Source organism: Anolis sagrei, chromosome 12, assembly GCF_037176765.1.
Source record: "Anolis sagrei isolate rAnoSag1 chromosome 12, rAnoSag1.mat, whole genome shotgun sequence".
NCBI lineage: Eukaryota > Metazoa > Chordata > Lepidosauria > Squamata > Dactyloidae > Anolis > Anolis sagrei.
The window spans coordinates 6,229,012-6,251,423 of NC_090032.1; the positions used below are offsets into that span (position 1 = coordinate 6,229,012).

General features: G+C 48.1%; 2 protein-coding genes across 4 annotated transcripts in view; both read left to right on the forward strand.

The window, feature by feature from the left end:
• Nucleotides 1–285, forward strand: part of LOC137097750 (NADH-ubiquinone oxidoreductase chain 4-like) — a 31,830-nt gene extending 31,545 nt beyond the window's left edge. The window contains 1 exon segment of the mRNA XM_067472667.1: nucleotides 96–285. Within this exon segment, the coding sequence (XP_067328768.1) occupies nucleotides 96–285 (190 nt within the window).
• Nucleotides 1–22,412, forward strand: part of ADAMTSL4 (ADAMTS like 4) — a 74,140-nt gene that overhangs the window by 14,051 nt on the left and 37,677 nt on the right. For 2 of the 3 annotated variants that reach the window (XM_067472372.1, XM_067472374.1), the window contains exon 3: nucleotides 17,756–17,907. In XM_067472372.1, coding sequence (XP_067328473.1) covers nucleotides 17,858–17,907 — 50 coding nt within the window. In that variant the 5' untranslated portion in view covers nucleotides 17,756–17,857. Of the gene's footprint in view, nucleotides 1–15,394; nucleotides 16,407–17,755; nucleotides 17,908–22,412 lie in introns of those variants that run through there. The other variant, XM_067472373.1, reaches the window with a different exon arrangement.

The following is a 22,412-nucleotide window of genomic DNA, read 5'->3' on the forward strand; positions in this document are numbered from 1 at the left end:
AATAGAAAGGCTGGCTTTGAACTCCCTTCCAGTTGTCTAACCCTTTCAAATAGTCAAAGTTTCAAAATTTCTGACCCTCTGCTCATCCGGAGCAGCGCCGGGTTCGGATCCTCCAGCTTGAGCAAAGGGAAGGCCTGCGAATCCCGGGAGAAACAAGACATTTCTGACCCAGTTCTGGGCTTGCGTGTGTCACGGGATGCGAACCATTACTCATTGTCTTGGCGAGGTGTTTCTGGTCCGGCTCCAGTTGCGCTCATTTTTCCCACCCCCTTGCAGCTGGATTAGCTGTGACTTTCAGATCACGACCACGTCCTGCGTCCGATCCCCATCGTTGGGGTTATCCCTGCTTCTGGAGTCGCCCTTCTGTTGCTCCGTTCTTGGGGTCTCTTCCAACTCTGGGATTCTGTGATTCAATGTGGCTGGATGGTCATTTGTTGGGAGGGCTTTGAGGGTGTCTTCCAGCATGGTAAAAGGTTGGACTGGATGGCCTTTGGGGTCTCTCCCAACCTGATGTCCATCTGTCAAGAGGGCTTTGAGGGTGTCTTCCTGTATGGTAAGGAGTTGGACTGAATGGCCTTTGGGGTCTCTCCCAACCTGATGGCCATCTGTTGGGAGGGCTTTGAGAGTATCTTCCTGCATGGAAAGAGATTGGACTGGATGACCTTTGGGGTCTCTTCCAACTTTAGGATGCTATGATTCAATGAGACTGAATGGCCATCTGTTGGGAGAGTTTTGATGGTGTCTTCCTGCATGGAAAGAGATTGGACTGGATGACCTTTGGGGTCTCTTCCAACTTTAGGATTCTATGATTCAATGAGACTGAATGGCCATCTGTTGGGAGAGTTTTGATGGTGTCTTCCTGCATGGAAAGAGATTGGATTGGATGGCCCTTGGGGTCTCTTCCAATTCTAGGATTACGTTATTCAGAGGCTGGATGGCCATCTGTCGCCAGAGTTTTGATGGTGTCTTCCTGCATGGAAAGAGATTGGACTCAATGACCTTTGGGGTCTCTTCCAATTTTAGGATTCTATGATTCAATGAGGCTGAATGGCCATCTGTCGGGAGGGCTTTGATGGTGTCTTCCTGCATGGTAAGGGGTTGGACTCCCCCAACCTGATGGCCATCTGTTGGGAGGGCGTTGAGGGTGTCTTCCTGCATGGAAAGAGATTGGACTAGATGACCTTTGGGGTCTCTTCCAACTTTCCATGGGGCTGGATGGCTATCTGTTGGGAGGGCTTTGATGGTGTCTTCCTGCATGGAAAGAGATTGGACTAGATGACTTTTGGGGTCTCTTAAAAATTTAGGATTCCATGATTCAATGAGGCTAGATGGCCATCTATTGCGAGGGCTTTGATTGTGTCTTCCTGCATTGTAAGGAGTTGGACTGGATGGCTTTTGGGATCTCTCCCAACCTGATGGCCATCTGTTGGGAGGGCTTTGAAGGTGTCTTCCTGCATGGTAAGGGGTTGGACTGGATGGCCCTTGGAGTCTCTTCCAATTCTAGGATTCCGTTATTGGATGGCCATCTGTTGGGAGAGTTTTGATGGTGTCTTCCTGTATGGAAAGAGATTGGACTAGATGACCTTTGGGGTCTCTTCCAACTATAGGTTTCTATGATTCAATGAGGCTAGATGGCCATCTGTTTGGAGAGTTTTGATGGTGTCTCCCTGCATGGTAAGGGCTTGGACCAGTTGACCTTTGGTGGTGTCTCTTCCAACTATAGGATTCTATGATTCAATGAGGCTAGATGGCCATCTGTTGGGAGGGCTTTGATGGTGTCTCCTTGCATCGTAAGGGGTTGGACCAGATGACCTTTGGTGGTGTCTCTTCCAACTATAGGATTCTATGTTTCAATGAGGCTAGATGGCCATCTATTGGGAGGGCTTTGATGGTATCTTCCTGCAATGTAAGGAGTTGGACTGGATGGCCTTTGGGGTCTCTCCCAACCTGATGGCCATCTGTCGGGAGAGCTTTGATGGTGTCTCCCTGCATAGTAAGGGCTTGGACCAGATGACCTTTGGTGGTGTCGCTTCCAACTATAGGATTCTACGATTCAATGAAGCTGGACGGCCATCTGTCAGGGAGGCTCTGATAGTGTTTTCCTGCATGGTAAGGGATTGGACTGGATAGCCTTTGGGGGTCCTTTCCAACTCTAGGATTCTATGATTCAGACTTAGAGCAGACCTGTCAATGTTCAGGAATTCTCAGAGGGGACTTTGTGAGTGTGTCAACATGAGGATGACCAGATAGCAAGCCAATGCAGAATTTCCCGACTGTTTTCTGGAGTTGAGCGGGGATTCGGACCCAGGACTTCCCGAGTCCCAGTCCAACAGTTCGAAGGTCCCCAGATCTAGAAGAATGATGCCACACCACCCAAAAAAACTGCTTTAGGCCTTAATCCTGAGTGCAAAACCATGCAAATCCCTTTCTTGTGTCGGCCTGGGAGCGAGCACAGAAGCCGGCTTAGCTGCAATGTAGTCGGAGGAAGGTGGGCAAGCTGAGGCGCTCGTCTCGACAGCTCGAAAGGATTTTTTTTTTTTGCTATAGTAATCACCTGAAAATTGCAAAAATGTGGCCTTTTGTAAACAAAAGGAAAAAAATCGTACATGTGGATGGGAATATAGGGTCCGAAAATGTAGGAAGACACAATCAAAGCACTCCCGGCAGATGGCCACCCAACTTAAAAGGAGACTCCAGTGGACTCTGAATCATGGATAGCCCTGACCATTAGGAAGTTCTTCCTCTTGATGCAGAAACGCATTGGCCTTTTCCGCTGACCTCACAACCTCTGAGGATGCCTGCCATAGATGTAGGCGAAACGTCAGGAGAGAATGCTTCTAGAACATGGCCGTATAGCTCAAAAAACCTACAACAACCCAGCCTTGCTTTCTATCTGCATTCTCATTAACTTGACTCTCATTGACTTCTGCGCCTGCCAAATCATCTTCAGAGAGTTGCTCTGAGAAAAACTGTGAAGGGCCCCTCCCAGGAATGTGACCTTGTGAATCTTCCTGAGACATCTGAGCTTATCTCAGGCCCGGCAAACCCTCATCCCCATTGCCAACAGACCCAGGCCCACCATCAGGAACGACTTGTCTGTTGGAGGCACGTGCCAATGTTGCAATTAGCCACCTTCCCCCAGGCAGCAATCAGCCAGGCTTTGAAGCTGCAAGGCTATTCAGTGCTAATTAGGCTGGCCAGTGGCAACATTTACACTTGCCTCAAGCAAACAAGAGTTCTTTCTCCCACCCTGGATATTGCTCCAGAGATATATAAACCTCATTTGCCTAGTTTCCCAAAGACCTCACAACCTCTGAGGATGCCTGCCATAGATGTGGGTGAAATGTCAGGAGAGAATGCTTCTGGAAAAAGACCATACTGCCCGGAAAACTCACAGCAACTTAGTGATTCTGGTCATGAAGCCTTCAACAACTAATGGACTGTTTTCAAACCAAGTGCAAAGATACAAGGATGGGTATTTTTTGGGGCGTGTACATATTTGTAATGCTGTGCCAAGGTGTGGGGTATGGAATGGGTGTGTTTGCATGCCCTCCAGTCACCCGTTAACTTGGGTAACCCCATGCATTTCAGGGGATGTGCAAGGCCAAGAATCTCCAGTTTCTTCCTCTGAAATATATTACCTGACATTCATCATCATCATTATGGTATTGTTTACCTGGGCCAGAGAATTTTGCTGGTTCTCCGTATCCGCGGATTTTCGGATACAAGATCCGCGGATCTTCGGATACAACCATATATGGCTTGGAAATATATATATAACACCTTGGCTTTGCATTTTGTATAACTCATGCCACTTTACTGCATAGTTGTATATAAAGAGACTCATAAATATACTTTTGTGTCACTCAACAAAGAAACAACAACAACAAACATCGTAAATCTTAATGGCAGGGTTTCAGCATAAATCTCAATACGGAATTTGGGGCGCAGTATTCGTTTGGCCAGTTCCTTCCTCTGAAATATCATCATTATGGTTTTGCAGATTCAGCCTTTGTTTACCTGGGCCAGAGAATTTTGCTGGTTCTCCGTATCCGCAGATTTTTGGATACAAGATCCGCAGATCTTCGGATACTTAGTTTGGGCTGGACATTTTGCCAGTTCCTTCCTCTGAAATATCATCATTATGATATTGCAGATTCAGCCTTTGTTTAGTTGGGCCAGAGAATTTCGCTGGTTCTCCGTATCTGCGGATTTTCAGATACAAGATCCGCGGATTTTCAGATACAAGATCCGCGGATCTTCGGATACAACCATATAAGGCTTGGAGATATATATATATATCACCTTGGCTTTGCATTTTGTATAACTCATGCCACTTTACTGCATGTAAAGAGACTCATAAATATACTTTTGTGACACTCAACAAAGAAACAACAACAACAAACATCGTAAATCTTAATGGCAGGGTTTCAGCATAAATCTCAATACGGAATTTGGGGCGCAGCATATTTCCTTCCTCTGAAATATCATCATTATGGTATTGCAGATTTAGCCTTTGTTTACCTGGGCCAGAGAATTTTGCTGGTTCTCCATATCCGCGGATTTTAGGATACAATATCCGCAGATCTTCGGATACAACCATATATGGCTTGGAAATATATATATATATATAACATTGGCTTTGCATTTTGTATAACTCATGCCACTTTACTGCATGTAAAGAGACTCATAAATATACTTTTGTGTCACTCAACAAAGAAACAACAACCACAACAACAACAAACATCGTAAGTCTTAATGACAGAGTTTCAACATGAATCTCATTACGGAATTTGGGGCGCAGTATTAGTTCAGCCCAGATATTTTGCTAGTTCCTTCCTCTGAAATATCCTCATTATGGTATTGCAGATTCAGCCTTTGTTTACTTGGGCCAGAGAATTTCGCTGGTTTTCCGTATCCGCGGATTTTTGGATACAAGATCCGCGGATCTTCGTATACAACCCTATATGGCTTGGATATATATATATATATCACTTTGGCTTTGCATTTTGTATGACTCATGCCACTTTACTGCATGTAAAGAGACTCATAAATATACTTTTGTGTCACTCAACAAAGAAACAACAACCACAACAACAACAAACATTGTAAGTCTTAATGACAGGGTTTCAATATGAATCTCAATACGGAATTTGGGGCGCAGTATTAGTTCGGCCCAGACATTTTGCCAGTTCCTTCCTCTGAAATCTCATCATTATGGTTTTGCACATTCAGCCTTTGTTTACTTGGGCCAGAGAATTTCGCTGGTTCTCCGTATCCGCAGATTTTCGGATACAAGATCCGCGGATCTTCGGATACAACCATATATGGCTTGGATATATATCATATATCACCTTGGCTTTGCATTTTGTATAACTCATGCCACTTTAATGCAGGTAAAGAGACTCATAAATATACTTTTGTGTCACTGAACAAAGAAACAACAACAACAAACATCGTAAGTCTTAATGACATGGTTTCAACATGAATCTCAATACGGAATTTGGGGCGCAGTATTAGTTCGACCCAGACATTTTGCCAGTTCCTTCCTCTGAAATATCATCATTATGGTTTTGCAGCTTCAGCCTTTGTTTACTTGGGTCAGAGAATGTTGCTGGTTTTCCGTATCCGCGGATTTTCAGATACAAGATCCGTTTGCCGTATTTCCCTATGGTTGCATTTCCAAACTCAAATGCAAAACAAACCAGAACATCTGGAAATGCATTATTCTTCTGGAAGGGATGGAGAGGCCTTTGATGCTCTCGCTGACCCCTTGACCCAACTGGCAACCTTTTCCCCCAAATCCGCATTTCTTCAGCTGCGGAATGCCGATCTCCGCCATAGGGAATCCCTTGGAGATCTCCTGTTTTGAGCAAGGAGATCTTCAAGATTTGCGGACCTCCAGGATTGTGGGTTGCTTGCGTTTGTCCGTCCTGCAAAGCTGTCTCCCCCAAGGAAACCCCCCAAATTGGGATGTCCAGCTAACTTTGGAGGAGTTGAGGTTGTTGAATCCGGAGACGTGGTCCTTCTTCCGCCTCGGGATCTTGTATTTTCCCCGATTACGCACTTTATTTTTGCTCCGGTTGCGTGTCTTTGGGACCACACCTGACACCTGGACGTTGGAGAGTTTCGCGTCCGTCCGAGTTGAAATTTCTAGAGCAGGAAGAGAGGAGTTTCGGGTTGTTTTCATAAGATCCTAGAGTTGGGAGAGACCCCCAAAGGCCATCCAGTCCAACCCCATTCTGTTATAAGAGAAGGCACAATCAAAGCCCTCCCAACAGATGGCCATCCAGCCGCATTGAATTGTACAATCCTAGAGTTGAAAGGGACCCCCAAAGGCCATCCAGTCCAACCCCTTTCTATCATACAGGAGGACACAATCAAAGCCCTCCCAACAGATGGCCATCCAGCCTCATGGAATCGTTGAATCCTAGAGTTGGAAGGGGCTCCCAGAGGACATTCAGTCCAACCCCATTCTGTCATAAGAGAAGGCACAATCAAAGCCCTCCCAACAGATGGCCATCCAGCCTAATGGAATCATAGAATCCTAGTATCATACAGGGGGACACAAAGCCCTCCCAACAGATGGCCATCGAGCTTCATTGAATCGTATATTCCTAGAAAGGGGCCCCAAGAGGACATCCAGTCCAACCCCATTCTGTTATAAGAGAAGGCACAATCAAAGCCCTCTCAACGGATGGCCATCCAGTCTCATTGCAGAATTTGGAATAGATGGAAATGTTTTGAGATTGGGACCTCGGGCACTCAGCGTTTGTCTGAGCCGGCATAACTCGGAGGTACCCATCCGGATAATGTATGCAAATCAGGCCTATTAGGCATCATTTATTCCCAGCCCCACAGCAAAGGGCAAAAGGGGGGCTTCCAGACCCTGTCGGCTCACAGAGAAGTAATGTCAGACTGCATTCCTTCTCCAGTGTAGATGCAACCTAGGTTGCAAATTCCTTCTGTTGATGCAGACTGGAATTGCATTGGCCTTGTGTGCTGCAGCATTGCACTATGGGTCTCCTATTATTATTATTATTATTATTATTATTATTATTATTTACTAGCCGTCTCCTGCCACGCGTTGCTGTGGCCCACATGGGGATTTTGTGTGGGAGGTTTGGCCCAATTCTATCCTTGGTGGGGTTTAAAATGCTCTGTGATTGCAGGTGAACTATAAATCCCGGCAACTACAAATCCCAAATGTCAGGATTCTATTTTCCCCAAACTCCACCAGTGCTTACATTTGGGCATATTGAGTATTCGTGTAGAGTTTGGTCCAGATCCATCATTGTTTGAGTCCACAGTACTCTCTGGATGTAGGTGAACTACAACTCTAAAACTCAAGGTCAATGCCCACCAAACCCTTCTAATATTCTCTATTGGGCATGGGAGTCCTGTATGTCATGTTTGGTTCAATACCATAATTGGTGGAGTTCAGAATGGTCTTTGATTGTAGGTGAACTATAAATCCCAGCAACTACAACTCCCAAATGTCACGGTCTATTCTCCCCAAACTCCATCTGTGTTCATATTTGGGCATATGGAATATTTGTGCCAAGTTTGGTCCAGATCCATCATTGTTTGAGTCCACAGTGCTCGCTGGATGTAGGTGAACTACAACTCTCAAACTCAAGGTCAATGCCCACCAATCCCTTCTAGTGTTTTCTATTGGGCATGGGAGTCCTGTGTACCGAGTTTGGTTCAATTGTATTGTCGGTGGGGTTCAGAATGCTCTTTGATTGTAGGTGAACTATAAATCCCAGCAACTACAACTCCCAAATGACAAAATTGTTGTTTTTTTTTTTTAGTGAAGGACATACATTGGGTTGTTAGGTGTATTGTGTCCAAATTTGGTGTCAATTTATCTAGTGGTTTTTGAGTTCTGTGAATACCACAAATATTATTATTATTATTATTATTATTATTATTATTATTATTAATCTATTCCTAGATCCCTTTTGCATGGCCTTTTTTCCAGCCAAGTGTCACCCATTTTCTATATCTTGAGTATTTTTAGTCCCAAAAGTTACTTTTCTCGAGCTCAGAGCCAATATGACTGCCTATGAGAGCTAGAGGTTCATCTGGCCCTATGGAATTGGCTCCAAAGGAGGGAATTTTGGGTCCAGTTGATAGAAGAAAAGCCCACAAATCACCAAAGGGTGTGGAGTGGCCTTGGACCGAGCCATTCGGTGGCCAGGGAATGGCGTGGTGTGTGTAACCTTGGCTCCTAAGCCTCCCGTTCAGCTTTCCAGAAGCCCGGGCCAAGTGACCGAGGGAGCGACCTGATGGGTTGTCCTCCCTTGCTTTACTCCGTTTCCAATGAAGTCATTGGAGGGGAATGTTACTGTAATGCTCCCAGCCAAAAAGGGAAAGAGTTGGCGGGTCCCCTTGCTGGACTTGTCAACAATGCTTTGCAACGAAAGGCCTTGGACTACAACTCCCACCATCCCCAGACCTGGGATGTCCATGCTGTGGATTGTGGGAGTTATAGTCCACCTCCCATCCAAAATACACATGGTCATCCAATTTTGGCGGGTGTGATTAATGTAAAGTTTGTCCAGTTTGGGTTGTGGTTTTTGTCATTTTGTTGTTTGTGCAGTTTAATCAACTTTTCGCATGTTTTTGTGATCGAACTCATTGATAACCTAGGAACAAAAATCGTAATATGAGGGGCATCTACATTGTTTGGGACCCCTGTCAACACCATGGCTCGACGCTATGGGATTGTGGGAGTTGTAGTTCTGCAAGGTCTTTCGCCTGCTCTTCCAAAGAGTGCTGGTGCCTCATCAGACTAAAACACCCAAGATTCAATAGCCATGACTATTAAAGAGGTGTCCATTCCGCAAATGGAATATGCTGCCTGGGAGTCTTCTAGAGGCTGACTGGCCATCTGTCGGGAGTGCTTTGATTGTGTCTTCCTGCTGATGGAGGCTCCTCCTTTGGAGGCTTTTAAGCAGAGGCTGGATGGCCACCTGTCGAGAGGGCTTTGATTGTGTCTTCCTGGCAGTGGAGGCTCCTCCTTTGGAGGCTTTTAAGCAGAGGCTGGATGGCCATCTGTTGGGAGTGCTTCAATTGTGTCTTCCTGCTGATGGAGGCTCCTCCTTTGGAAGCTTTTAAGCAGAGGCTGGATGGCTATCTGCCAGGAGGGCTTTGATTGTGTCTTCCTGGTGGTGGAGGCTCCTCCTTTGGAGGCTTTTAAGCAGAGGCTGGATGGCTATCTGCCAGTAGGGCTTTGATTGTGTCTTCCTGGTGGTGGAGGCTCCTCCTTTGGATGATTTTAAGCAGAGGCTGGATGGATGGCCATCTGTCGGGAGGATTTTGATTGTGTCCTCCTGGTGGTCGATGCTTCTCCTTTGGAGACTTTTAAACAGAGGCTGGATGGATGGCCATCTATCGGGAGGATTTTGATTGTGTCTTCCTGTTGGTGGAGGCCCCTCCTTTGGAGGCTTTTAAGCAGAGGCTGAATGGTCATCTGTCGGGAGGGCTTTGATTGTGCATTCCTGGCAGTTGAGGCTCCTCCTTTGGATACTTTCAAGCAGAGGCTGGATGGCCACCTGCCGGGGGGGCTTTGATTGTGTCTTCCTGTTGGTGGAGGCCCCTCCTTTGGAGGCTTTTAAGCAGAGGCTGAATGGTCATCTGTCGGGAGGGCTTTTATTGTGTCTCCCTGGTGGTGGAGGCTTTTAAGCAGAGGCTGGATGGTCATCTGTAGGGAGGGCTTTGATTGTGTCTTCCTGGTGGTGGAGGCTCCTCCTTTGGAGGTTGATAAGCAGAGGCTGGATAGCCATTTGTTGGGAAAGCTTTGATTGTGTCTTCATGGTGGTGGAGGCTCCTCCTTTGAAGGCTTTTAAGCAGAGACTGGATGGCCACCTGTCGGGAGGGCTTTGATTGTGTCTTCCTGGTGGTGGAGGCTTTTAAGTAGAGGTCGGATGGTCACCTTTCAGGAGGGCTTTAATTGTGTCTTCCTGGCGGTGGAGGCTCCTCCTTTGGAGGCTTTTAAGCAGAGACTGGATGGATGGCCATCTGTCGGGAGGATTTTGATTGTGTCCTCCTCGTGGTCAATACTCTTCCTTTGGAGGATTTTAAGCAGGGGCTGGATGGCCATCTGTCAGAAGGATGTTGATTGTGTCTTCCTGGTGGTGGAAGCTCCTCCTTTGGATACTTTTAAGCCGAGGTTGAATGGCCACCTGTCGGGAGGGCTTTGGTTGTGTCTTCCAGGTGGTGGAGGCTTTTAAGCAGAGGCTGGATGGCCACCTGTCGGGAGGGCTTTGATTGTGTCTTCCTGGTGGTGGAGGCTTCTCCTTTGGAGGCATTGAAGCAGAGACTGGATGGATGGCCATCTGTCGGGAGGGTTTTGATTGTGTCTTCCTGGTGGTTGATGCTCCTCCTTTGCAGGATTGTAAGCAGAGACTGGATGGATGGCCATCTGTCGGGAGGGTTTTGATAGCGTTTTCCTGGTTGTGGAGGCTCCTCCTTTGGAGGCTTTTAAGCAGAGGCTGGATGGCCATCTGTTGGGAGAGCTTTGATTGTGTCTTCCAAACAACTGTGCCTTTATTTACCTTTCTCCTTCGAAAATTCCTCTGCTTTTTGGGGGAGAGAAAGTGTGGGAGATGCAGTTCCACTTTTGCATTCTTGGTCATCCTTTTCCGAAGGGCGTCTTTTTCGGCATCCCCAGCTGCCTTGGCAGCTCCGCTCGGCTCTGTCCATTGTTCTCAAATGAGATTTTGCCGGCAGCTTGGGATGCGGAAACGTCTTCCTTTCCCTCTGGCGAGTTTGCTGGACAGTTTCGTCACTCATTGAATCTTCGGGTGAAAGGACCCCCAAAGGTCATCTAGACCAGGCATGGGCAAACTTTGACCCTCCAGGTGTTTTGGACTTCAACTCCCACAATTCCTAACAGCCTCCGGTCCTTTCCTTTTCCTCCTCAGCCGCTTAAGCCTTTGTTTACATTCAGAAGGACAAAACGGGAGACTCCCTTTCCGAATCCCGGGTGTATTCGGATTCGGCTGAAGAACCCCCAAAGCGGCTGAAGGACCCCCAAAGCGGCTGAAGGACCCCCAAAGTGGCTGAAGGACCCCCAAAGTGGCTGAAGGATCCCCAAAGCGGCTGAAGGACCCCCAAAGTGGCTGAAGGATCCCCAAAGTGGCTGAAGGACCCCCAAAGTGGCTGAAGGATCCCCAAAGCGGCTGAAGGACCCCCAAAGTGGCTGAAGGATCCCCAAAGTGGCTGAAGGATCCTCAAAGCGGTTGAAGGACCCCCAAAGTGGCTGAAGGACCCCCAAAGTGGCTGAAGGATCCTCAAAGTGGCTGAAGGACCCCAAAACGGCTGAAGGACCCCCAAAGTGGCTGAAGGACCCCCAAAGTGGCTGAAGGATCCCCAAAGCGGCTGAAGGACCCCCAAAGTGGCTGAAGGATCCCCAAAGTGGCTGAAGGACCCCCAAAGTGGCTGAAGGATCCCCAAAGCGGCTGAAGGACCCCCAAAGTGGCTGAAGGATCCCCAAAGTGGCTGAAGGATCCTCAAAGCGGTTGAAGGACCCCCAAAGTGGCTGAAGGACCCCCAAAGTGGCTGAAGGATCCTCAAAGTGGCTGAAGGACCCCAAAACGGCTGAAGGACCCCCAAAGTGGCTGAAGGACCCCCAAAGCGGTTGAAGGACCCCCAAAGTGGCTGACGGACCCCCAAAGTGGCTGACGGACCCCCAAAGTTGTTGAAGGATCCCCAAAGCAGCTGAAGGACCCCCAAAGCGGCTGAAGGATCCCCAAAGCGGCTGAAGGACCCCCAAAGCGGCTGAAGGATCCCCAAAGCGGCTGAAGGATCCCCAAAGCGGCTGAAGGATCCTCAAAGCAGCTGGACCCCCAAAGTGGCTGAAGGACCCCCAAAGTGGCTGAAGGACCCCCAAAGTGGCTGAAGGATCCCCAAAGCGGCAGAAGGATCCCCAAAGCGGCAGAAGGACCCCCAAAGTGGCTGAAGGATCCCCAAAGTGGCTGAAGAATCCTCAAAGCGGCTGAAGGATCCTCAAAGCGACTGAAGGACCCCCAAAGTGGCTGAAGGACCCCCAAAGTGGCTGAAGGATCCCCAAAGTGGCTGAAGGACCCCCAAAGTGGCTGAAGGATCCCCAAAGAGGCTGAAGGACCCCCAAAGTGGCTGAAGGACCCCCAAAGCGGCTGAAGGACCCCCAAGTGGCTGAAGGATCCCCAAAGAGGCTGAAGGATCCCTAAAGAGGCTGAAGGATCCCCAAAGAGGCTGAAGGATCCCCAAAGTGGCTGAAGGATCCCCAAAGAGGCTGAAGGACCCCCAAAGAGGCTGAAGGATCCCCAAAGAGGCTGAAGGACCCCCAAAGTGGCTGAAGGATCCTCAAAGCGGCTGAAGGATCCCCAAAGCGGCTGAAGGACCCCCAAAGTGGCTGAAGGATCCTCAAAGCGGCTGAAGGACCCCCAAAGTGGCTGAAGGATCCTCAAAGTGACTGAAGGACCCCCAAAGTGGCTGAAGGACCCCCAAGGTGGCTGAAGGACCCCGAAGTGGCTGAAGGACCCCCAAAGTGTCTGAAGGATCCCCAAAGTGGCTGAAGGACCCCCAAAGTGGCTGAAGGACCCCCAAAGCGGCTGAAGGACCCCCAAAGTGGCTGAAGGACCCCCAAATGTCAAAGGCTGAAGGAGAAAGCCTTTGTTTACATTCAGATGTCCGAAACAGGGGACCTCCTTTCCGAATCCCGGATGAGGCCCCAATATTTACTTAAGCTGCTGAAAGGCCTAAGGCTGTTAGGAATTGTGGGAGTTGAAGTCCAAAACACTTGGAGGGCCGAAGTTTGCGCACGCCTGCTCTAAACTAACACTCATTCTGTCTTATAGGAAACAAGCTTGGAGTTTGGTAACCCTTCACCGGAGGCCAATTTCTGCGTATTTCCTTCAAATTAGATTAAATTCAGGACACGTCTCGCCATTGGGTGGGAATTGCTAATGTTCAGCCATGCACGGAAGACGCGCAGATTGCCGGGCATCAAAGGCGACACACCTGAAAACGTCTGGTTACGAACCATTTCATGGGTTGGGCTCATAGGTGTGTTTCTAGGTGGGCCTTTGGAGTCCTTCTCTGGAAGCCTTTATGCCAAGGCTAGATGGCCATCTATCGGGAGGGCTTTGATTGTGTCCTCCTGGATAGTAGAAGAGGGTGGACGTTGGAGTGTTTTCCAACTCTAGTGGGATATAGACTTCTTGAGAGTCTGGTGGAGTCTCCTTCTCTGGAGGCTTTTAAGCCGAGGCTGGATGGCCATCTGTCGGGAAGGCTTTGATTGTGTCCTCCTGGAAAGTAGAACAGGGTAGACGTTGGAGTCTCTTCCAACTCTAGTGAGATATAGACTGCCTGAGAGTCTGGTGGAGTCTCCTTCTCTGGAGGCTTTCAAGCCGAGGCTGGATGGCCATCTATCGGGCGGGCTTTGATTGTGTCCTCCTGGATAGTAGAAGAGGGTGGACATTGGAGTCTCTTCCAACTCTAGATGGATATAGACTGCCAGAGAGTCTGGTGGAGTCTCCTTCTCTGGAGGCTTTTAAGCCGAGGCTGGATGGCCATCTGTCGGGAGGGCTTTGATTGTGTCCTCCTGGATAGTAGAAGAGGGTGGACGTTGGAGTCTTTTCCAACTCTAGTTGGATATAGACTGCCAGAGAGTCTGGTGGAGTCTCCTTCTCTGGAGGCTTTTAAGCTGAGGCTGGATGGCCATCTGTCCGGAAGGCTTTGATTGCATCCTCCTGGATAGTAGAAGCGGGTGGATGTTGGAGTCTTTTCCAACTCTAGTGAGATATAGACTGCCTGAGAGTCTGGTGGAGTCTCCTTCTCTGGAGGCTTTCAAGCCGAGGCTGGATGGCCATCTGTCGGGAGGGCTTTGATTGTGTCCTCCTGGATAGTAGAAGAGGGTGGACGTTGGAGTCTTTTCCAACTCTAGTGAGATATAGACTGCCTGAGAGTCTGGTGGAGTCTCCTTCTCTGGAGGCTTTTAAGCCGAGGCTGGATGGCCATCTCTCGGGAGGGTTTTGATTGTGTCCTGGATAGCTAGTGGGCACTGGAGAGGAGGCGACTAGCCGAATACGTTCTTCTTTGCCTTCCCTTTCTGGCTCAGGCCTTTAATGCCAGATGGCGGATCTCCAACCCGGAGAAGATTGCCGTGCCCAATCTTCTCTTGTCCTTGGATCCCTGCCACTCTGTTCGTTTGCAAGCAATCCCATCCCGCTTTCCTGAGGCCCGCGTGCCAATCTCCTGCCAAGCCCATCATCCCCTCCCGGAGAGAGGATTAGAGCGGTGGGAGAAATGCAGTTTAGTTCTAAGCTCCATCTGTGTGAAGCACTTCACTCTTCTTCCGTCTTCTCTTCTGCATCTTTCCTTCCTTCTCTCCTTCCTCGCATCTCTCCTCTTTTCTTTCCCCTTCCTCTTCTTCTCTTTGTTGTCGTTCTCTTCTGGCTCCACTTCCTTCTCTTCTTCCTCTCTTCGTTCCTCCTCTTCCTTTATTTCATTTTCTTATTCCTCCACCTCTTCTCTCTTTCATCCTCTTTCTCATCTTCTCACTCTTCTCCCTTTTTTCTTCCTTCTCTTCTTCCTCTCTTCCTTCCTTCTTCCTTCTCCTCCTCTTTTTCTCTTTCTTCCTCTCCTCTTGTCCTTATTACTTCATCTTATTCCTTCTCCAACTCCTTTTCTTTCCCCTCTTTCTTCTCTCCCTGTCTTCTTCTTCTCCTTCCTCCCTCCCTCCCTTCCTTCTTTCTTTCTCTTTCTCTTTTTCTCTTTCTTCCTCTCCTGTTGTCTTCATTCGCTTCTTGGTCTTCTTCCTTTTTCCCCTCCTTTTCTTTCCCCTCTTTCTTATCTCCCTATCTTCTCCCCCTCCCTCCCTCCCTTCTTTCTCCTCTTTTTCTCTTTCTTCCTCTCTTGTCCTCACTTGCTTCTTGGTCTTTTTCTTTCTCTTCCTCTTTGTTCCTCTTCCTTTACTTCATCTTCTTCCTTCTTCACCTCCTTTTCTTTCCTCTCTTTCTTCTTTCCATATCTTCGCCCCCTTCCTTCCTTCCTTCCTTCCTTCCTTCCTTCCTTCCTTCCTTCCTTCCTTCCTTCCTTCCTTCCCCTCCTCATTTTCTCTTTCTTCCTCTCCTCTTGTCCTCTTTCGCTTCTTGGTCTTCTTCCTTCTCTTCCTCTTTGTTCCTCTTCCTTTACTTCACCTTCTTCCTTCTCCACCTCCTTCCCCCCCTTTTTTTCTTCTCTCCCCATCTTCTCCCCCTTCCTTCTTTCTCCTCCTCTTTTTCTCTTTCTTCCTCTCCTCTTATCCTCATTCACTCCTTGGTCTTCTTCCTTCTCTTCCTTTACTTCATTCTAATTCCTTCTCTTTCCCATCTTCCTTCCCTTCCTTCCTTCCTTTTCCTCTTTTCCTCTTTCTTCCTCTCCTCTTGTCCTCATTCGCTTCTTGGTCTTCTTCCTTCTCTTCCTCTCTTGGTTCCTCTTCCTTTACTTCATCTTCTTCCTTCTCCACGTCCTTTTATTTCCCCTCTTTCTTCTCTCCCTGTCTTCTCCCCCATCCTTCCTTCCTTCCTTCCTTCTCCTCTTTTTCTCTTTCTTCCTCTCCTCTTGTCCTCATTCGCTTCTTGGTCTTCTTCCTTCTCTTCCTCTCTTTGTTTCTCTTCCTTTACCTCATTCTAATTCCTTCTCTTTCCCCTCTTTCCCCTCTTTCTTCTCTCTTTTCCTTCCTTCCTTCCTTCCTTCCTTCCTTCTCCTCCTCTTTTTCTCTTTCTTCCTCTCCTCTGATCCTCATTTGCTTCTTGGTCTTCTCTTCCTCTTTGCTCCTCTTCCTTTACTCCTTCTCCTTCCCCTCTTTCTTCTCCCCCTATCTTCTCCCTTTCCCTTCCTTCTCTTTTTCTCTTTCTTCCTCTCCTCTTTTCCTCATTCACTTCTTGGTATTCTTCCTTCTCTTTCCCTTCTTTCTTCTCTCCCTGCCTTCTCCCTTTTCTTTCTCTTCTCCTCCTCTTCATCTTCTTCCTTCCTCTCTCAAATGAGCTTATCTGGGGAGAGAGAGACCACGTCTTCGGATGCCTTGGCCGTGGTCCACGGAGGGCTTTAGAGCTCATCCCCATCACCTTGAACCGCGTACGGCAATAGTCCCATTGTTGTTGGTGAGACTGTGTTGTGTTGACCGTGTCGGCCTTTCCCTGGCGTTGGGTGGGTTTGTGTTTCCTTGCGATGCCCTTTGGAGCCCGCCAACCCTTTTTTCCCACACGTCCCCGGGACTGATTTGGAAAGATAGATGGGGAATGATATTTGGATTGGCCACCCGATCCGGTGCCACATAACAAAGGATTTGGAGAGTGCTCAACCGGGATAAAAATACCCCGAGGACGGATTACGCTCCAGCCCCGAGCCAGAAGAACGCGGTTTTTCCAGAGGTGAGAATCCCTGTGCAAATCCACCGTATCGGGGTGAATTCCACACCAGAGGAGAGAGACAGGAACATTGGGGTGTCTGCGGTGGAGAAAACAGCCTGTGATTGTGTCATTTACTTCTCAGTGTGCAAGGAGAAGGAATATCTGAGAACAGGTCCATTGTCGGCAGGGTCATGCAAATTCCACACCAATGGAGAGAGAAAGGAACACTGGGATGTGTAGTGGTGGAGGAAACAGCCTGTGATTGTGTCATTTACTTCTCACTGTTCAAGGAGAAGGAATATCTGAGAACAGGTCCATAGTCAGCGGGTTCATGCAAATTCCACACCCGTGGAGAGAGAAAGGAACACTGGGATGTCTGTGGTGGAGGAAACAACCTGTGATTGTGTCATTTACTCCTCGCTGTGCAAGGAGAAAGAATATCTGAGAACACAAGTATCTCCAGGTCCATCGTCGGCGGGGTCATGCAAATTCCAAACCAATGGAGAGAGAAAGGAACACTGGGAAGTCTGTGGTGAGGAAACAACCTGTAATTGTGTCATTTACTCCTCACTGTGCAAGGAGAAAGAATATCTGAGAACACAAGTATCTCCAGGTCCATCGTCGGCGGGGTCATGCAAATTCCAAACCAATGGAGAGAGAAAGGAACACTGGGAAGTCTGTGGTGGAGGAAACAGGCTGTGATTGTGTCATTTACTTCTCGCTGTGCAAGGAGAAGGAATATCTGAGAACACAAGTATCTCCAGGTCCATCGTCGGAAGGGTCATGGAAATTCGACACCGATGGAGAGAGAAAGGAACACTGGGATGTCTATAGCGGAGGAAACAACCAGTGATTGAGTCCTTTGCTTCTAGCTGTGCAAGGAGAAGGAATATCAGAGAACACAAGTATCTCCAGGTCCATCATCGTTGGGGGTCATGCAAATTCCACACCAGTGGAGAGAGAAAGGAACACTGGGATGTCTGTATTGGAGGAAACAGCCTGTGATTGTGTCATTTACTTCTGTTATAATAATAATAATAATAATAATAATAATAATAATAATCTGAAATAACGAAGGCATGGCAACCACTGTTTGTGTTTACGGACCCCATTTCCTTCCCCATTTCGCCCAGTTCCGAGTCAACAAACAGAGGGTTGATAAGGAATTGCTTGAGTTTCCTTTTTTCTCAATTCGGGTGGAGGGTGAAAAGTTGGAAGGTTTTAGTGTATATAACACCAAAAAGAAACACAAATACGCCCCACGCCGAAGCGTTGCAGAGCCCACTCCTCTAAGTCAATATTTAGAAGGTGGTAAAACGAGAAGGGAGGGAAAACTATTCACTTTGTCCTGTGTTTACTCTCTTTTTTAGGAAAGCCAAGGGCCCGATGCACCCATCCCATCCCAGTTTGAGGACTGGAAACGACTTGGCGGACGGAATGGGGAGGTAAAGTCCGACATCTTCCCGAACGCAATGCGTGGACGCAAAGTGACCAGGATGACCACTCGAGGATGGATCGGCAAGTAAGTTGCGTTACTTTCGGTTAGCCGTTGGCTACTTATTTATTCTCTCAGGTCCGTTTGTTGTGCAGACAGGGACGAAAATGGTGAGAAGTAGTGGGTGGGGGTCATGCAAGTTTCACACCAATGGAGAGAGAAAGGAACACTGGGGTGTCTGTGGTGGAGAAAACAGCCTGTGGTTGTGTCATTTACTTCTCATTGTGTAAGGAGAAGGAACATCTGAGAGCACAAGTATCTCTAGATCCATCATTGGAAGGGTCATGCAGATTCCACACCAATGGAGAGAGAAAGGAACACTGGGGTGTCTATAGTGGAGGAAACAGCCTGCTATTGTGTCATTTACTTCTTGCTGTGCAAAGAAAAGGAATATTTGAGAACATAAGTATCTCTAGGTCCATCGTCGGCGGGTTCATGCAAATCCCACACCACTGGAGAGAGAAAGGAACACTGGGATGTCTGTGGTGGAGGAAACAGCCTGTGATTGTCTCATTTACTTCTCGCTGTGCAAAGAAAAGGAATATTTGAGAACATAAGTATCTCCAGGTCCATCGTCGGCGAGGTCATGGAAATTCCACACCAGTGGAGAGAGAAAGGAACACTGGGATGTCTGTGGTGGAGGAAACAGCCTGTGATTGTGTCATTTATTCCTCGCTGTGTAAGGAGAAGGAATATCTGAGAACACAAGTATCTCCAGATCCATCATCGGAAGGGTCATGCAAATTCCACACCAGTAGAGAGAGAAAGGAACACTGGGATGTCTGGTGGAGGAAAAACATACAATCTAGGATGGAATTGTCCTTGAATGAAAGTGTTCACTTGGTGGTGGGCAGTATGGTGTTGGTGGAGGAAATCCTAGAGTTTCACGGAGTCCCAAAAGGCCATCTAGTCCAACCCCATTCTGTCATAATGGGAGGCACCATCTAAGCCCTCCTGACAGATGGCCATCCATCTTCTGTATCTTAGAATCCTAGAGTTCAAAGTTGCCCTAAAAGGCCATCTAGTCCAACCTCATTCTGTCATAATGGGAGGCACCATCAAAGCCCTCCCGACAGATGTCCATCCAGCTTCTGAATCATCAAATCGTAGAGTTTGACGGGATCCCAAAAGGCCACCTAGTCCAACCTCATTTTGGGGAAGCACCATCAAAGCCCTCCCGACAGATGGCCCTCCAGCTTCTGAATCATAGAATGCTAGAGTTCGAAGTGGCCCCAAAAGGTCATCTAGTCCAACCCCATTCTGTCATAATGGGAAGCACCATCTAAGCCCTTCCAACAGATGGCCATCCAGCTTCTGAATCATAGAATCCTAGAGTTTGACGGGGTCCCAAAAGGCCATCTAGTCCAAACGCATTGTGTCATAATGGAGGCACTAATCAAAGCCCTCCCGACAGATGGCCATCCAGCTTCTGAATCATAGAAACCTAGAGTTTGACGGGGTCCCAAAAGGCCATCTAGTCCAACCCCATTCTGTCATGATGGGAAGCACAATCAAAGCCCTCCCGACAGATGTCCATCCAGCTTCTGAATCATAGAATCCTAGAGTTTGACGAGGTCCCAAAAGGTCATCTAGTCCAACCCCATTCTGTCATAATGGGAGGCACCATCAAAGCCTTCCCGACAGATGTCCATCCAGCTTCTGAATCATAGAATCCTAGAGTTTGACGAGGTCCCAAAAGGTCATCTAGTCCAACCCCATTCTGTCATAATGGGAAGCACCATCTAAGCCCTCCTGACAGATGGCCATCCAGCTTCTGAATCATAGAATCCTAGAGTTCGAAGTGGCCCCAAAAAGCCATCTAGTCCAACCCCATTCTGTCATAATGGGGGGCACCATCAAAGCCCTCCCGACAGATGTCCATCCACCCACTGAATCATAGAATCCTACAGTTGGGACCCCAAATGGCCAAAACACCTGGAGGGCCCATACATTCCTCCTAAATCCTCTCCATACTTTTGACCATCTCTGGACGCCTTCCACCTTGCCCGTCTTCGGCTTGCATTGCGGTGCCCGGTCCTTTGACTCTATATCTCCCTGGCAACCCTCCTACCCTCCGGGGGATGGAAATTCCTCCGTTGTGAGTCACCTCCACCAAAAGACACCTGCTTCCCCTCCTTGTGATCCCGGCTTGGGGCTTTGCGTAGGTGCTTTTGGTTGATCTAAATCACAGAAGGGGGAAAAAGGCCCAGGAAAGGCTCGTGTGCGCCTCGGTCTGAAGTCAGCCTTGGCCTGATGCGGAGCTCCGTCACTTGGCCGGAGAGAAGAGTCCCTCCTTGGCCACCAATCCTGGCTCGTCCCAAGATAAAAGATATTTACGAGGGTGTTTTGGAGCCAGGATGGGGAGGGCGGATGGATGCCCATGGGGTGGGTGAGTCACTTCGGACGTGCGCCCGGAAACGGAGAGAGCGGAGGACGGAACTGGAACCGTTCTGATCTAAATCATGGAGGGAGGAAAGGATGAAACTTAGGCTTCGGAGATGACCATTGTGTCATAATGGAGGCACCATCAAAGCCCTCCCAACAGATGGCCATCCAGTTTCTGAATCAAAATACTAGAGTTTGAGGGGTCCCAAAAGGCCATCTAGTCCAACCCCATTCTGTCACAATGGGAAGCACCATCTAAGCCCTCCCGACAGATGGCCATCCAGCTTCTGAATCATAGAAACCTAGAGTTTGATGGGGTCCCGAAAGGCCATCTAGTCCAACCCCATTCTGTCATAATGGGAAGCACCATCTCAGCCCTCCCGACAGATGTCCATCCAGCTTCTGAATCATAGAATCCTAGAGTTTCACAGAGTCCCAAAAGGCCATCTAGTCCAACCCCATTCTGTCATAATGGGAAGCACCATCAAAGCCCTCCTGAGAGATAGCCATCCAGCTTCTGAATCATAAAAACCTAGTTTGATGGGGTCCCGAAAGGCCATCTAGTTCAACCCCATTGTGTCATAATGGGAAGCACCATCAAAGCCCTCCCGAGAGATGGCCATCCAGTTTCTGAATCAGAATATTAGAGTTTGACGGGGTCCCAAAAGGCCATATAGTCCAACCCCATTCTGCCATAATGGGAAGCACCATCTAAGCCCTCCCGACAGATGGCCATCCAGCTTCTAAACTACCTTTGCTAACCAGAAAAGGGCATTTCCTAAGCAGTTAATTATATTCTACATTCTAGAATAACAACAACAACAATAACAAACAACAACAACAAGAGCCATTAATACCCTAGGCCCTTGTGAAGAGCCCGATATTCAGAGATGAATCCCAGACACTTGGACCTAATGTGCACGTGTGCTGTGTTGTTATGTACATACAACAACAACAATTCAAACTGCAAAGACTCTGGAACAAGCTGGTCAAGGTGGTCCCAGTGGTGATTGGCACACTGGGTGCAGCGCCTAAAGACCTTGGCTTGCCCTTAAAAACAATCAGCGCTGTCAAAATTTCCATCTGTCAGCTGCAAATGGCACACAGTATTCACATTGTTCTAGACACTTGGGAAGTGGCCGACATGTGATGAAATACAAAAGCTGTTATGTATCAAATAATAATAATAATAATAATAATAATAATGGTTTGCAAAGACCATTCTGCCATAGTGGGAGGCACCATCCAAGCCCTCCCGACAGATGGCCATCCAGCTTCTGAATCAGAATACTAGACTTTGATGAGGTCCCAAAAGGCCATCTAGTCCAACCCCATTCTGTCACAATGGGAAGCAATAATAATGGTTTGCAAAGACTCTGGCATAAGCCAGTAACGGTGGTCCCAGTGGTGATCGGCACACTGGGTGCAGCGCCTCAAGACCTTGGCCTGCACTTAAAAACAATCAGCGTCGACAAAATTACCATCTGTCGGCTGCAAAAGGCCACCTTACTGGGATCTGAACACATTATTTGGCGGTGTTACACAGTCCTGAACACTTGGGATGTGTCCGACGTGTGATCCAATACAACAGCCAGCAGAGTGATCTTGTTTGCTGTGGACTCAAATAATAATAATAATAATAATAATAATAATAATAATTAGAATCGAGTCCCTTGCTTCTAGCTGTAAAGTGGATGTAAAGCAGAGTGGAAGGTGAGTCCTGGCATGCCAAAGACTACCAAAGATGGAAACTAACTAAGTAAATCCTTTGGAAGAAAGGTAGTTTTGGCCCTTTTTCCTCCCATCTGGCCCAATGAATGGTCAGCATTGGAGTCTCTGGCCGAAGGGCATCTTGTCCCTCCTCTTTGGACAAGCCTGGCTTGAAGGTGTCACAACGAAACCGTTCCAGATTGTTGTGTTGCTTCACATTCCTTTCCTCTTGGACAGTTGTTTTCTGTCCTCACATATTGCGCACCCCGCCCTCCATCCCACCCCCCCAGATCCAAAAACTCTCATTATTATTTCTTTCTTGGTGCACAACAGCCAAGAATTTGCATTACTATTATTATTATTAGCCCCCGTTGGTGCAGCGGTTTAAACCGCTGAGCTGCTGAACTTGCTGACCGAAAGGTCGGCGGTCCGAATCC